The sequence below is a fragment of the Anopheles stephensi genome, chromosome 2 (assembly GCF_013141755.1).
Source record: "Anopheles stephensi strain Indian chromosome 2, UCI_ANSTEP_V1.0, whole genome shotgun sequence".
Classification (NCBI taxonomy): domain Eukaryota; kingdom Metazoa; phylum Arthropoda; class Insecta; order Diptera; family Culicidae; genus Anopheles; species Anopheles stephensi.
The window spans coordinates 9952034-9967553 of record NC_050202.1 but is presented as its reverse complement, the minus strand read 5'-3'; the positions used below and the strand labels follow the sequence as shown (position 1 = coordinate 9967553).

The following is a 15520-nucleotide window of genomic DNA, read 5'->3' as shown; positions in this document are numbered from 1 at the left end:
TCATCATCGTTTCATGTGCACGCTGCTTTTGCGTTATTAAGTTTTCTTTGTTAACTCCATGTCCGTTCTGGTAGTAGGTTTTTTTCTTCGGGTTGTTGCTTTTCGTTGTATTCACAATTGTACACTCATTCGTTTATTGGTGCGCTGGTTTGTTTCTTTATTTTTTTACGGTTTCAATTTTCGATTGATTTCGGTTCAGAGAGTTAAGCGTGAAACGAAAGGAATACGTCCGCCAATTTACCATTTTCTACCCATCCACTCATTAATATTCACACCCATTTGCCGGCATTAAGTAGTCAATTTCCGGCGTTTCCTTTTTTATTTATCGCGTGAAGCTTTACTCCTGTCGGGGAATCTGTGTCGGGGTGAAAGCGCAAGAGTGTGTAAATTTATTTTTCATCGACAAGAACTCAAAATGATTTCCCATTATTGATCACGGACCAACCTCTCATGCCCGCGTTGATTATCGGTGGTCGCCCCATATGGCGGTTTGGCACAGGGTTTTGCCTTTGCCGGTGTGCGTGTGCGTGTAGGAAATCGTTGGCGAGGCGAAATCTGGGCAATTTTAATCCAGCAGCCAGCTTTTCGCATGCTGATGCTGCCGTTGCGGTTGTGTGATGTAAAGGGATTTGCGGTTGTGATATTAAATACAGCCAGCCTGCCTTGTCCGTGTACCATCATCCCGTGTGATGCTGGCGCTGACTTACGGGTTATGCATTCATTTTTAATTGAACATCCATCCAAATGACACATGGTGGTGGTGGGTTTTTGACAGAGCATTTGTTACTTATTTGTGGTCAGAGCAGCGCCTTTGGTGAGGTTTAGTCGGTGGATAAAATGTGTCCATTATGCGTCCGGTCGGCCAGCAGAATTCATTTGACAGTTGGTTGGCGTTATCTAAGAGCAGAATGAGCATTAGATGGAAGTTGTAATGAGTCCATTACAGTTTCACAAAAATAACCAACGTAGCATAATGATGAACCCAGTTACAGTTAAACTCCAGCTAAAGTGGAGGCTAAACATCCGTAAGCGAGCCAGAAACGTTCGGGTCGTATTCTTAGCTCTAACGAGATTGGGTTGACTCGAGGGTGCAACGAGTTCGAGTCGACCCGGAGGTGCAGCGAGTTCGGATCGACCCGTGACTTTGACGAGTTCGGTCTAATGCACGGATCGTTTGATAACCGATGCACACACCGGTCGACCCGAACCTACCGGGTCAGAGCCATCCGTAAGCGACCCAGAATCGTTCGGGTCGTATTCCAAGCTCCAATAAGTTCTGGTCGACCTAATGATGCATCAAAGCATACGCGAGTTGGAACCGTTGGTTCGAGTAGACTCGGGAGAGCAGTGAGTTCGGGTGGAACCGTGAGTTTGACGAGTTCGGTCTGGAACCGAATTCATGTGTCGTTCGATAACCGTTGAACACACAATTCGTCCCGAACTCGTTAGACCCACGAGCCGACCCGAACCTAAGGTTCGAACTCGGGAATGCTTTGCTGCACCTACGGGTTGTACCGCACTCGTTGCACCCACGGGTCGAACTTGATTCCCATACGAACGAACTCGACTCCGGGTCGATCCGGGAAAAGAGTCGTATGACCCATCACTACATGGAATGGTAACAGAATAATCATTAAATGTATTAGAAACTTAAAGTGAGGCACTGCGAATAGTAAGGATTAATGTGAATTGTGTATGTGTATCTTCATGATGTGGCCCTAGACGTGAAATATGCTCAGCAAAAGGTTTAAATTATTTATTCTCCAATAATACGCCGCCATCTTGTCGTGCTCAGTAATAGTTTATGCTATGTTGCTATGCTATGCCGTAAAATAGAAACAAAGGCTCTGTACATGACTTTGACCGTTTGTCCGTTGTCATAGTTGATGAGTAGGATGCGAATGTTCTAAATGAACGTTGAACGTCAACGTCGGTTTGCATTAAACTTGCGTAAATGATAAGGGTTGATAAGTCCAAATAGAAATGGCTTTTGGAATGAAGTCACCGCATGAAACATCATTCACCGCAAAAAAAAAGATTAACCAAAAACCCATCTTACTGACAGTTTGAAGGGATGAAAAATGAAGCCTCTGCACCAGTCTGGTCTAGTTGCCAGCAGCTTCCAAATTCTGGTTGTAGTTGTTGTTGTTGTTGTGGTAAAGTATTCGCCAAAGTGCTCACCATTAGTTTGATTGTTACCGCTAATGGAGGCGGTATTTTGATACGCACCAAACAGCATTAGCAACAGCAGCAGCAGTACGTACTGGCAGCAGCAGCGCAATAGCTTATGTTCCCTGCGTTCGGATATTAATTTTGTTATTTTCTCGCGTAACGGAGAAATCTATGGGCGGGTTCGGGTACGGCGGGTCTGCCGTCGCCCAAAGGCACCACCAACTAAACCAGTGTGTATGTGTCGGTGTGCGCAGGATTTGCCACCGAAGATAAAAAGCACGAAGGCAAAGCGGCACTCTTTTGCACGGTTTTGCTGGAAGAACCATAAGCTAACCGCAAATGTCGAAAAGGAGCGCAGATATAATTGGATTATGGCAGGCTATTTATGTTGGTAGGTGTATGGGTCTGGTTTTTTTTTCTTCTCTTCTTACGGTGGAGTGTATCGAGAGCTTTTTCCCAGCCACGTCTGGGCGTAGTACTGGCATAACTAGCTTACCGGCATCGACCCCAAACCGCAACCACACTGCCTTTGGGGGTGGTTTTGGTGGTAAAGTATTTAATTGGATCGGGCGATATGAAAACAGAAGGACACACACAGAGCGTCCCAGGATTCGGAGATGGAAAGCCGGCACTCAAAACTTATCGTGTGCAGGAGAATTTTATTTCCTCCTTTTTTGCTGTGCAAGGATATATTGTTATCAGATAATATCCTCCTGATAGCATTAGTTTGTTATGAGGGAAAGTGGATAGTGTATAAAATGGTAATGGACCGGGACAGACGATTTAGAATACAATGTCTTTTTTCATTTGCTTGTAAGTTATAATCTACTTTCTTTTATTTTAGTAAATAAGTTTCAAATTATTCTCACATTATCATACACATTATACAGCAAATATGACATAGAACACACATAATAGTACAAAATTGGCAGAGCTTACACAGTATCTATTGAAGTATTAATATCGTTTACTTGCAAACATTAACCCACAATACATAGAATTTATTCATTCTTCCCACGAGACGGAATAACATTTTATTCGTACGAAATCGTTTGAACCGGCTTACATAGAAGCAAAGTAAAATTAAAGTAACATCCACATTAATGTTTAATATAACGCGACACATTATTATATCGCTTACCAATCCCTCGTATCATCCCGTGTGTACGTCCGTGTGTGTCGGTGTATTTCGTATTCGGTTTTTTTTATTGCTAACAATAATAATTCAATTCGCATCTCCGGTATCCGATGGGGGGGGCCACCACGTGTGATAATCTAACCGGAACCGCCGGGACATTGCACAGCTTGCACAAAAGGAAGTGACGCCACCGTACATCCCTTCGTTTGACGGGTGCGATCAGGACATAACCTGTCACTTCGATCCGCAGTTCACGCGCGAACCGGCCGAGCTGACACCGGACGATCCGTAAGTTGTGTTGGTGGGAGAGTGCAAATGAAGATACAAAATAAAAAGGATAACGTTACCGGATCCTCCTGCGGTGGTGCGGTGGGCTTGAAACACTTGAACAAAGTCGTCGTCGTCGGCGTGAATCTGTGGAAGCAAATGTGTGTTACTCTAATACGTTCCAATTGTGTTTCGATCCTTGTAATCCTCGTAGTGCATGCTTACGGGACTCCTTATTATTTGTAGTGCTTGGTGATGGTTTGGCTATGTCGGTGTATGTTTAAAGTAGATGGAAATTTTGTGGTAATATCAGTTCTTGCAGGGTGTTTCAGTTGATAATGTAAAATCTTCATCATGCAAAAGGACCGGCTTCAGATTCAGACGCACTTACACGAGCGCTGACGGATCGTGCTCAATATCATCGGCTCCGATTACAATATCATCTGCATCATATCAGTAACATCACAATAAAAGTAAATAGATTCCCCTGTCATCTGAAGCCCTTCCGATGTCATCTAACTGTGTCTACCATTTCATGTAAGGAGCCTAGGACATATGGCCAAAGTTGCCGGTTCTCATTCATAGAGGTATTAGTGATTACAAAAAAGAAGAAGATTTAAGGAACCTTCAAAAAAGATCAATGCTTTTACATTTTCAACTGAAACCCCCTGCAATAACGCCATATGTGTGTGTTTGATTTTTTATGTATGTTAGTTGATGCTTTTTATATTTCACACTTTACCTTTCTTTCCTTACTATAGAGCTTTTTAACGATAATTTTTGCTTGTTAATGATTCTTTGCTTTCAGCTTATTGTATTTTTTTTTGTTTTATGAAGAATTATGTTTCAGTTGGCTGTTTCCACATTTTGTTTGCTTGTATTGCGCCTTTTGCTATTATTAAGTTATAGTAAGTGTTACAAACAATTATGGTTGTAGATGTATCTATAATATGTATGTCAGTAATTCTCTTGCTTTTCGCCTTCAGTATTTATATGTACGCATTGCACACGTATCAATGGGCATGCTGAAATGTCTGCAATAATGCCAACTGCAGTTATTGTGCGCACTCTGTTTTCGATCCATTGTTTGGAAGATCCGTTTAAAGTGATGATACAAAACAAATAGTTTCCCAACTGACCAGCAACCGTTGGCGCGCTTATTTCGAGATTAATTTTTATTTATACAATGTTTTCTTCTTTTTTTATTCTCTTTTTCGTTGGAATGTTTCGTTTTCTGTTTTTTTTCTTCTTCTTTCATTCCTGTTCGTGTTTTGCCCGCTCTTTCTCTTAACTACTGCTCGGGTGAATTTGGTTTTTATGCCGTACATTTAGCTTGAGCAAAAGCAAATTACGCCACCGTTCCGCCCGCGGCTAGACTCGGACCGTGATTTGGCAAACTTCCCGCCGGAGTTCACCGACGAACCGGTTCACCTGACGCCGGATGATGAGTGAGTATTTCATGGTAACGAGCACCCGGTTACCGGGGAGGATCCAGCAACGTTTCCTCAACGTCCTGCGTTTGTGTTTCTTTTTTTGTCCAATAGCAATAGAGGATGAAGTGTGTGGAAAGCACTGAGCTCTTTCCAAATAATTAATCCTGGGTTTTGTGTGTTTGATCTCATTTTAGCCGCGTCATCGATAAAATCGATCAATCCGAGTTCGAAGGATTCGAGTATGTGAACCCGTTGCTGATGTCGTTGGAAGACTGCGTTTGACATCACGCATCCTGCGAGCTGCATCCATACAACATGCAGGTAGGTTTTGGGATTCGCGTTAGAATGCTCCATTACACTTCACACACACCACATCCTGCACAGAAAGAGAGAGAGAGAGAGGGAGATCGAGCATTCGCATCACACGATTCTCATACATTATCTGGCACAACACTAACACTAGATATGGATATTAGTTCACTTAGTTCAATTGTGTGTGTGTGTGTACATTTGATTTAAACGAATTTTAATTAATACAATCAATTTAAGGAAATTTCTATTCCTATTTCTCACGTTTCACGAGAGAATGCATTTTACAACAAGTATTTTTTCTTCAATTAAAAAGCAACAGTGTAATCATACAACAATCAATTTGTATCCTGAACGCGCTCGTATCCTTGTGGTGTCCTTTATGTTCTTTCTTTCTCTCTGTGTTTGTCTTTTATCTCTCCGATGTTGTTTCATCCTAAATCATCATCAACCACCACCTCTCCACCACGAATACCTTCCACCATCACCTCCATTCACCTACTACTGCCACCAATTCTACGTTGCTGGTAGTTTTGAGAGGGCAGAGATCAAGTCAGACTCTTTACGGTACAATAGCGCAGAACGGAATCTGTTGAAGCGGACGAATCGTCCGCTCGAAAGGAAGAAAGTAGTGATAGAGTCTAATAAGTTTAAAAAAAAATAATAAAATGGCAGTTAAATCAACAACATGACCTCACGTGGGTCACTAGTAGCAGTTAGCGTTACACAGATGTCTGTTGGTTGTTGTCGAGTCCGCTGATGACTTAACATAACTACTATACTGCGAGTAAGTAGTGCTTAATGTTGATTGTTTTTCGTATCAAACCACGGAATGTTTGCAAACAATTTAGTGACTTCTTATTGAATTGTGTTCCATTTTCTACCACTCACTTTACTAACCTACTACCGTTGTACCGCTTCGACTATCCCTTAACTGACTCTCGTTCTCTCCCGCTCTATTAACTCTATTTCAAACACAAATTTGTCAACTGTTGTTGTCTGTGTGAAGATGTTACGTTTTTCCCATGTTTCTTTGAAGTGGATAACATTTTCATTGCACCATTGTTTCATTACTTCATTTCTTTTTAAATAATAGAACGTTCGAGTATTGTAAATGTGTTTGTGTAATATCGTTTTCTTCTGTTTTTATGTTGATTCACTTTCTCTCTCTCACACACTCTCGCACTCACTATACGAACAATGTATGGTGAAACAGTTTGATCGAGAGATGGGATTAGTTTCTATCATAAATGACGAATAGAAGCGGGATAAAGTAAGTGTTTATCTTTTCGGTAGTTTTTTGTTTGTTTGTTTTCCTTGGAAACCTTCATTATGCGCCCAACTATTTTGAATTGTGTTGTTGTGTGAGTTATTTTGTTTGTTTGTTTTTTTTTTCGGTCGTTCGTTTTGATTGTTTCATTCCTTTGTATTTTAATGCAATAATGTATTAATATCTATGTTTTGTTAGTTTTCTATTATGGTTTCATTATTTTTTCCTTTGTTCTGCATTATTTTTCATTAATTTTTTGTGTTATTTGTTTTTATTCGTTTATCAATTTTTCTTAATCACTTCCTTGGGAATTGTGCGTGTTGTGTGATTGCTACCTTCTTCTTTATTTTTATTTTTATATGTTTAACATTACATCAAATTTATTATATTTCAATATGCATTTTCTCATTGATTGATTGTTTGTTTAAATTGGTTCTTTGTTAATGTTGTTTTGTTTTCTGTTTTTTTTGTATTACATCAAAATATTTTTTAATTTATTTAATTTAAGATTTCATAAATAAAAATAAATAAATCAAGATATTTTTTTCTTTCTGGAAGCCTTGCGAATCCAAGAAAATGTGCCAAAAAAGAAACCATCATATGCGTCTTTTTAAAAATAACGACTTTTTTGCTTAGCAGACAAACTTCTCACTGCTTGGACATGAATTATACTGTTCGTTAAAGTGTTACAAATTTAATTCTATTCACTGCTGCATGTACTAATGCTCTTGCTCGTATTTTAAGCTAATCAACGGAAATATCTCATTGTAAATTCAAATTCAAACAAATAAGAAAAGCTTTCATTTCGGCTCTTGATGTTTTTTTGCACCTACATGTTTGTGTGTTGGTACGAACTATTAAGCATCCGTTTACCCCGATTGTAACCGACCGTTTCACAATCATTTTATCTTCTTGATGTCAGCACCGTTTAAAACGTTTTCTTATCTACTTAGTAAACCTATGCTCTCCCATGTACACTTCTCTGTAAATGTGCTGCTCGAGTTGTTTCTTCCCCTGTTGCTGCATTGTTATACTACAATTTAACTATTGCTACAATCAATTACTACTACTACTTTCAATTATACCCACCTTGAAGTTACTCAACTCAATCCCACAGTTTACCCCCACACTTAAACTAAACTAATGTGTATCTTCTTATCGATCACTCTATTTTGCAGCTATACGGTGACGATTCTAGCGATTACGATTCCGTTGTGGATGAGCTAAGCATTCTTCAATTACCTCCACCACCATCGAAGAGTCTACTGCAGCACATGTTTTGCCTTCCATTGAACTAGCCACAAGTTTAGCCACAGCCAAACTGCAACAACAAAAAAACCCCACTAGCGTGAGTGAGAAAGCAAAGACGTGAAGACGGCGATTGCTTCTGGCTGACGACGATATGACGAGACCGACCGACAGCATCAAGATCGACTTCAGCGGCAACTCGTTCCAGACAGCTGTTTTGTATTTTTTTGGTTGTTCTTCGAGATTATGTATTATCTGTACTTAATATTGTTTGTTTAAAAAAGAATATTCTGCGTTACAATGCTTCATTGGAAATGGAAAGCCTTTGTGGGAGTGCTAATTTTGTGTTCGATCATAAATTTTGTTCAATTAATCAGAGAGATGGCAGTGATTTAAAAAAATGCAATTAAATTCAGCAATTAGAACGTATCATATGCCAGCAAAACGCCGCTAATGATGATGTTAAATCCAACTGCCGCTGGTTCGATGACGCTTACAGGAAATGTGCCACATTTCCAACTTCCCTAACTCTCTCTCTCTCTCTATACGATTAATTTTCTTCTTGTATGTTCATATTCTACAGTATCTTCCACTCGAGTATGCACAGTATTTTTGTCTTAAATAAGTAAAGAAACTGGCAGAATGACAGTAAAACCCCCAAGAACAAACTACCACGACAAGGCGGCTCACTGAACAATGATGAGGATGATGATGCTCCGTGATGACAGTAGCTCATTCGATGTAAAAGGCGGGCAATGGTTGGCAGTAAAAAAACACACACACACACAAACTTTAATCTAGCATATATAATACTAGACATATTTAACAAGAACTTATCATACAACGTAAAAGAGAGTTTCAAAACAAAACAAAACAAAAAATCAAACAGGCCCTACATATTGAAGAAAACAAAGAAACACCCCCGGGAAGGAATTATATAGAAATTTGCAACAACAACAAAACTTTTAGAACATGCAAACAACAGAACATCGGTTTACTCCAATTTAAAGCATTCCGCTCTACCACACCTTAACAACCATTCGTTTTTTTCTCCCTTCCGCGGGTGAGCGCCTCACGGACACAGAGCCACACACGTGAGCATAACTTATATTAAACAATACGTTAGTTAAATAACAAATCAGAGGCAGCATGTTATGAAGTGAAAGAAAGGGAGTTACACACAAACACACATACAATTGCACAGTATCGTTAACAAATGTAGTAGTGGAAAAGGAAGAAAAAAATGACAGCATAATAAGCCGTGACTCTGGGCGTGATAAGTAACGGGCGGGGGGGTGGGCAGCAAGGCTTATGCAAACAAACAAACAAGCAAACAAAACCAAACTGGATTGAAGAATCAAAATTTGAACGAAAGCACGCTAATGCCCGACTGCTGCAAGGGAGGGAGCGGAGAGGGAGCATTTGTTGCATAGCTGATTGCGAAGAGATGGATGGGTGTTTAGGTAACAAATTTATTATTAAGAATTACTACAACAAAAGAAATGGGTGCCCGATAAAAAGAATGTAGTTGAATTGTTAGGCACAAGGAAACAAAAAGAAAACAACGTTCAACGTTCAAGAGCAAGGAAATAATATGGGAGGGGGAAAAAAGAAAGAAAACTCATAAACCGCAAAAATGGGAAATTTTAAAAATTTTAGACTCGAAACAAGGGAAGCTGTTAGAACAAAGATTGCGTGTTGCTGCTCCTATATTATAGCCAGACAGTTAAGCACTTACATTGATGATCGGCTTCGGTTCGGCAAAAGGGGAATGTTAATATTGATGCAACTTGGAAAGCTCTAAACCACACTTACACACACTCACAGCAAAGCAAGTAAAGCAAGTAAAGCCGGAACATCGTCATACTGTAGTGGACCGTTTTTTTGTACATGAGTTCACAAGGAAGTATGATAGCAAAAAGAAGGGGGAAAACAAACAATATGAATAATTATTGCAATGCAAAACTCTCGTAGAAGCGCACCGGTAAAAAGAAGGGGAAAAAAAATCTAACAAACATTACATAAAACGAAATCACTAAAAGCGGGGGGCAGCGATTGGGATAGAAAATTGTAAAACTGGAAAAAGAAAGAAGCAACTCGTAAGGAGCATTATTCCGCTGGAGGAACTGTGTGAGTGTGATGTTTTGCAATCTTGTTTGCTTGTTAGTGAAGGTGCGGTGCGTCAGGTGTGTTCTTTGTTTACCCATTCTCCATTACAGGGTTTCTCATGGCCAGTGTTCACCATTGTAACACGTACGTATGTCAACAGTATAAAATGCTAATCCCGACATCGTATATGGTGTTGAAAACCCTTCTTTAATTTATTAAACACTTTAAATCGTTGAGATGATTTGTGATGATTTTGATGCTAAAACTTCTATCGAATTTTTAAGAAAAGTCAGTAAGACTTTAATTACTTATGTTGAAATATTCCATAAAGCATTCTTCTTCTTCTTTGGCACCATAACGTTGAACGGTCTTGGCCCGCCATCGCTCTGGCTTTCTTTGACTTGATTTACCCGTGGCTGGATACTCAAGTTCTGTCTACGAGTAGGTGGTCTGGATGAGATTTCATCCCCGGTCTCGCCTGTGGGAAGATCGGCGCTACAAGACCTCTCGATTGGAATGGTACGAGAGTTAAATTATTTTTCATTGTAGAGTTGTAATTTTACGAAGTTGAATATTTGTTTTCCCGTTGTTGAGAAGGTTTACAAGGATGAATTGCATATACGATAGCGGATCAGCATTTTATGCTGCTGACATATAGTGCTACAGTGTTGAACTGGCCATGAGAAACCCTGTACGTTGCATTTGTGCTTTCAAATCAAACGATGAAATCGGCTAGGAAGAGATTTAGAAGAAAAAACACGAAACCCTATTCTTTAAATGTACCTTGTAATTGTTCGTAAAATTCAAACCTATTTAACGTGCTTTTGTTTTAACCCTAAAAAACGATTGTAACTAAAATTCACACACCTTGTTTTCGGTTATTTGTTGCTGGTGATAATGTAGGCAGCGAGCTTTTGTGTCGGCATTTTTTTTTCTCAGTGTAAGTGTGCGCCAAGGAAAGGGATAGGAATGCTATAAAGAAAGCAACACTTGGAATGAAAGGCAAACCGTTCTTCTACGGTGAAGAAAACAGATGCAAACCGTAACGAACAAAGAACAGAACATTCGTGGCGAAGCCTTTTTGTAGAGATAGTATCAGAAGAAAGGGGAAAACATATTATCGCTAAATGCGGGTGGCTGCGAAGCGTTATAGGGGTGCGTTGTGTGTGTGAGGTTTTGCATTTTCCCTAATTTACGTTTCAATTATTTGCATTTTTTTCTTCTGCTGTCTACGCGCTTTACTTTCTATAACCCTTTACCGTATTCCTTCACTGCATACGAACAGATTTCCGTACGTTTTCATTCTTTCCATTACATTCCTGTTTTGCATTTCCACGTTTTAGTATATTACAATAAGTAACTTTATTAGCAAACGTTACATATAACACACTGATCAGTATGAGTTGTAATGTTTAGTGATTTTTTTGCTTTTGCGCACTTAGGTGTATAGTTTATTATTATCACTATCCTTAACCTTGCGATCCTTAAGTGTTCCGTTTCGTTTCTTCGATCCCTACCCTCTAACCATCGCCCTTGAAGAAGCCCCTGAAAAAAGAGATTGTTTTTTCCTTGTTCGTTGAAGAAAAAAAAAAGAATACAAAAATACGATTAACTTATAAACTGACACTAAGCAGTATCGAGGCAATGAAACTTAAAAGAACAAAGCAAAACAACAACACAGAAAGGATCGCTGAAATTGAAACTATTTCAAATAAAAAATTATAAAATCAATTTTCAAACGAGAAGCGTGGTGTACGACATTTCCGAACGTTCCGGGGCCGGCTGGCTAGATCATCGTCCCAGAATCGGGCACATCCGTCCCGTTTACGGTGAGCCGGTGGACGATCCCTTCCCGCTTGTTGCCGCTAGTACGAGCGCTCAGCACGAACGTGTTGCCATCCTCGACGAACGTTGTATCGGTGCCACCCTCTACAAACTCACCCTGGAAAGAATGCATCCGGCAATAAGGGGAACGGATTAATGGATTGGAAGCTTTTGGCTTGAATAATTTCTATCGAGGTACGTACATTTTCCTCAATCAGCTTTCCGTTCACGTAGATGTTAAGCGTATTTTTCTCTGTAAAAAACCCGTTAAATTCAAATTTTTATTCTTATTTCGCTTTCCTTAAACACTCACACCTACCTAACACAATCCGGTAGAAGTTATCGCCCAGCTTTGCCTCCCACGTTTTGAGCGCTTTCGCCTGACTTTCGGTAAACTGTTCGTACGATTTGCCGTCCACGAACAGTGCGTAGCTGTACCGAAAGCCGGGCAGTGGATCGACCCGTATGATGCACCGCTTATCCTCCAGCTTAAACATATCCTCGCCCACGAGCTTGAACATCCAGTCGCGGCGAAATATTTCCTGCCTATCGATCCACAGCACACGCTTCCCGCTGGCCGTACCGTGCTCGAACTCAATCTCGTACACTTTGCCGTACATCGGGACACGCCACCGGGCGACCACCTCCCGGTGCTGGGACGGGTCCTTTCCACCGAGCGGTGGCATGTTCGACAGGATGTCGGTGTTGTTTAGCATCGTTAGTTTGCTCATCTGTGTCGTATACTGTGTTGATTTGGATTTAATATGAAGCTATAGTGTTGCCATTTTATCTGTCGAGGATAGAGAAGAGAGTGTGAGGTGGTAGGATTTGTTGGGGACAAATTCGTCAAGCTTTTTTTCTATCATGATTTGAAGGCCTTGTAACACTCGTAAACTAGGTAGGACGGCTCGCTTATGTCTTCAACAGCTTGTTCCAATAAGAGGTTTGCTAAGAAGACTGTCGAAACTTGAAATATTGAAGTGTAAAGGCTTTTTTGATTCTTCACGACACTAACGCTTGCGTTTTTGGTCCTCCAGAGCATGTCTATCCGGGATTCAAACCCCAACCAGAGCACCTCATCGTACGCAAGGCTCACTACTAGAAACTAGAAGAAGGATTCGTCTAATAGGATAAGATTTCGTTATAGACCCGGTTTCCGTTTCGTTACGATAATTCTCCCTTGGGTAACATTTTTCAGTTGTTAAGTTATGCTTGAATCTGTAGTTATGCAGACAGTTATGACACGACGAGGCCTCTCCTGAATGACATGTGCGCTTCGCAGACAAAGCCTATTTGAGCGACCCCTGGTGAGAGCAAGACCTTAAACGGGAGTTCCTGGACGAAATCAAGAAATGAACTTGAACTTGGTTGAAGCCTTGGAGTACGTCCACGTTAAAGAGCAACTAGTTTTTAGTTTCTTGCTTAAGCCTCTATTCAAAATAGCTCTTATTTATTCATCTGATTCCATATTTAAGACCTTGTTGTTTGAATCGGGTAAGATCCTCAAGCAGCTCTTTTTGGATTTTGTATTGCCAAAGAACAAGACAAAATGATATCTAGAGAATTGTATTTAAAAAAGCAATCCCATAGATAATATCTATTCCCCTCAAGCAAACATACCTAAAATAGAGTTTTCATTTGAGTTACAATCGATGACAAACAGTCGATTCTAATGTTGGTTTATCGAACGTGTTCTAGCCACTTTATAGCCCTTGTCGAGCTGTGTACAATAAATGTAAGGAGCATCATCGTAGTATAGCCCTCTAGTAAAACGACCTTGCATGACAGTCAAATAAATTTGCACCGGTAGCTTGCACGTATAGTACCCATGTGTAGTGCAAATATGGTCGATGATTGAATATCAGCAAATGGCATCCCCACTTCAGCCGCGCTTTCGTTGTGCCACTCTGTTGCGCCACTTGTATCCAATCAAGTCGCAGAAGAAGAACAGCAGGCAGCACCAGCTTGTGTGAAAGTGATGATATACCAACTGGAACACACCACCTTCTCTTCACGGGGGGACAGTTGTTGAAGACGAAAATTATGACACGATTGCATGACGGTACACGCACGCCCGTTTTTCACAAGACACGTGAGCTTTCCTTGGGTTGTGTTAGAAGCTTTTGACGAATGACGCACCTCAACGCGTAACACATGCACGGATTAAAGAGTAATTTCATTTAGCTTCTCACACAAAAACTATTGTACTTTCCCTTGAATCACTAAATTAATTTATGCCACGGTAATACTCCAGTTCGACAATACGAACTTCACGCCGTAGAAATCCGTATCAAATCGTACAGAAGGGCATCGTAATCTCTTCACAAATCAATGTAATCTCTCGCATTCATTCACGGCTGTTATTGCACGCCAATGAGCAAACATGCTTTTAGCGGTCGGCTCTCAACCGAGCAGTCGTGGCCGAGTGGTTAAGGCGTCTGACTCGAAATCAGATTCCCTCTGGGAGCGTAGGTTCGAATCCTACCGGCTGCGGACACTTTTGCTGCTTTTTTCTCCTTTTTTCAGTAGCATTTGGTTTGAAGCTTGCTTTGTTTAATGCTTCTAGGCTAGTTTTGTATTAAATTGTGCTTGTTGACGTATTTCTGGGTGATAATTCTTAGTTATTATTTTATACAGAGCACTTTTAGTCCACAATTCCCTCACTGTTTTGTATTCTGCACACTCACTATAATTAGGATTTTTTTTTTCATATTTGTTTCTGATGGATGTCTCCAGGACAAGAATTCCCTTTTTTCCCTCAGGGGATAGGAAACCGTCTCCCGCCAGGACTCAAGTTCATTTACCATTCTACACCTTGAACTTGACGGCATTAACACCTTATTATTTTTTCGCACCTTTTGCTCTCCTCAAAAACAAATCCCCCCAAATAGCCCGAACTGTTGACGCACTTTTGCACTTTGAGCAAAACTTTGCTAAAAACAAGTCCTTTCAGAGAGTTCGCCAACAGTGCTGGGTGTTGGTGGCGTTCGTCGTCGTTCGCGTACCACCGACAAACTGAACGAAGGTGGCCTCCGAGGTTTAAGGTCCAGCCAGCCAGTTGTTTAGTGTGCCTGAGGTGGTCGTTTCGCGTATCGTGTGACCCCGACCGCCCGACCGACCGGAAACTAGGGAAACACCATGCACCAACACAGTAAACAGCACAAGAGGGTGGGTGGCATTGGAGTGGGGGTGAGTTTTTTTATGGTTTGGTGTTGGCAGGGAGGCAGGGTGCATGAAAACAGGATCGATTCCACTATCAGAAACCATTCCGGGGGTCGGTGGGGACCCGCGTGGACCTAAGCGAAGTTTCAAGAATATCTTGTTACAGTGGTTGCCATATTTTGAATGCAAGGATGGGTTTCGATGGGTTAGTGAACTTAATTGAACTTCATATTTTGAAAAAATTCATGTATTAATTGCGCAAATTTGCTCAAATCATATTTACTACTTTCAATATCACTATTTTATATTGCTTGAATTTTAAAGAATGAAGGTAAAAAATTGTAATACTTTTATTTTTATTTTTTTATTTACTTCTTTTTGTATGAAATAGTTGATCCAGTTATCTTGAGTTATTTATTTTTTTGGTTAATTTATTTGTTATTCAGTTAATTTCTTTATTTTTGAATTCTTTTATTTAAATGGGGCGGTACGTTGGCCGAGGCGACAGCGGCGCCGGTCTTCACACGGCCGGGGTTCAAATCTCATCAAGACCGCCTCCCCTAACGCGCAGCGCTGACTACTTTGCTA

The 15520-nt window shown here is 40.5% G+C and overlaps 2 protein-coding genes and 1 non-coding gene across 17 annotated transcripts in view; 2 read left to right on the top strand and 1 right to left on the bottom strand.

Annotated features, from left to right (window-relative positions):
- The window catches only part of LOC118503859 (atypical protein kinase C), a 110917-nt gene extending 99303 nt beyond the window's left edge, over window positions 1-11614 (top strand). For 4 of the 12 annotated variants that reach the window (XM_036037589.1, XM_036037588.1, XM_036037581.1 and 1 more), the window contains 3 exons: window positions 4910-5025; window positions 5205-5331; window positions 7768-11614. In XM_036037589.1, coding sequence (XP_035893482.1) covers window positions 4910-5025; window positions 5205-5292 — 204 coding nt within the window. In that variant the 3' untranslated portion in view covers window positions 5293-5331; window positions 7768-11614. Of the gene's footprint in view, window positions 1-3476; window positions 3599-4909; window positions 5026-5204; window positions 5332-6535; window positions 6593-7767 lie in introns of all 12 variants that reach the window. The other 8 variants (XM_036037586.1, XM_036037585.1, XM_036037583.1 and 5 more) reach the window with 5 other exon arrangements.
- On the bottom strand, window positions 10632-15432 carry LOC118503864 (fas apoptotic inhibitory molecule 1). 4 transcript variants are annotated; one of them, XM_036037597.1, is made up of 4 exons: window positions 14626-15432; window positions 12090-12560; window positions 11974-12023; window positions 10632-11888 (listed from the first exon to the last, which is right to left on the bottom strand). In XM_036037597.1, the coding sequence occupies exons 2-4, from the start codon at window positions 12499-12501 to the stop codon at window positions 11733-11735; spliced, it is 618 nt and encodes a 205-aa protein (XP_035893490.1). In that variant the 5' UTR covers window positions 12502-12560; window positions 14626-15432; the 3' UTR covers window positions 10632-11732. The 4 variants fall into 4 exon arrangements, with proteins under 4 accessions (XP_035893490.1, XP_035893487.1, XP_035893489.1 ...); XM_036037594.1 differs by having other exon boundaries at window positions 13597-15431; XM_036037596.1 differs by having other exon boundaries at window positions 14575-15431.
- Trnas-cga lies at window positions 14182-14263 on the top strand. Its single transcript has one exon. It is a non-coding gene; the product is annotated as a tRNA-Ser (tRNA).
- Window positions 15433-15520: the final 88 nt, after the last annotated feature.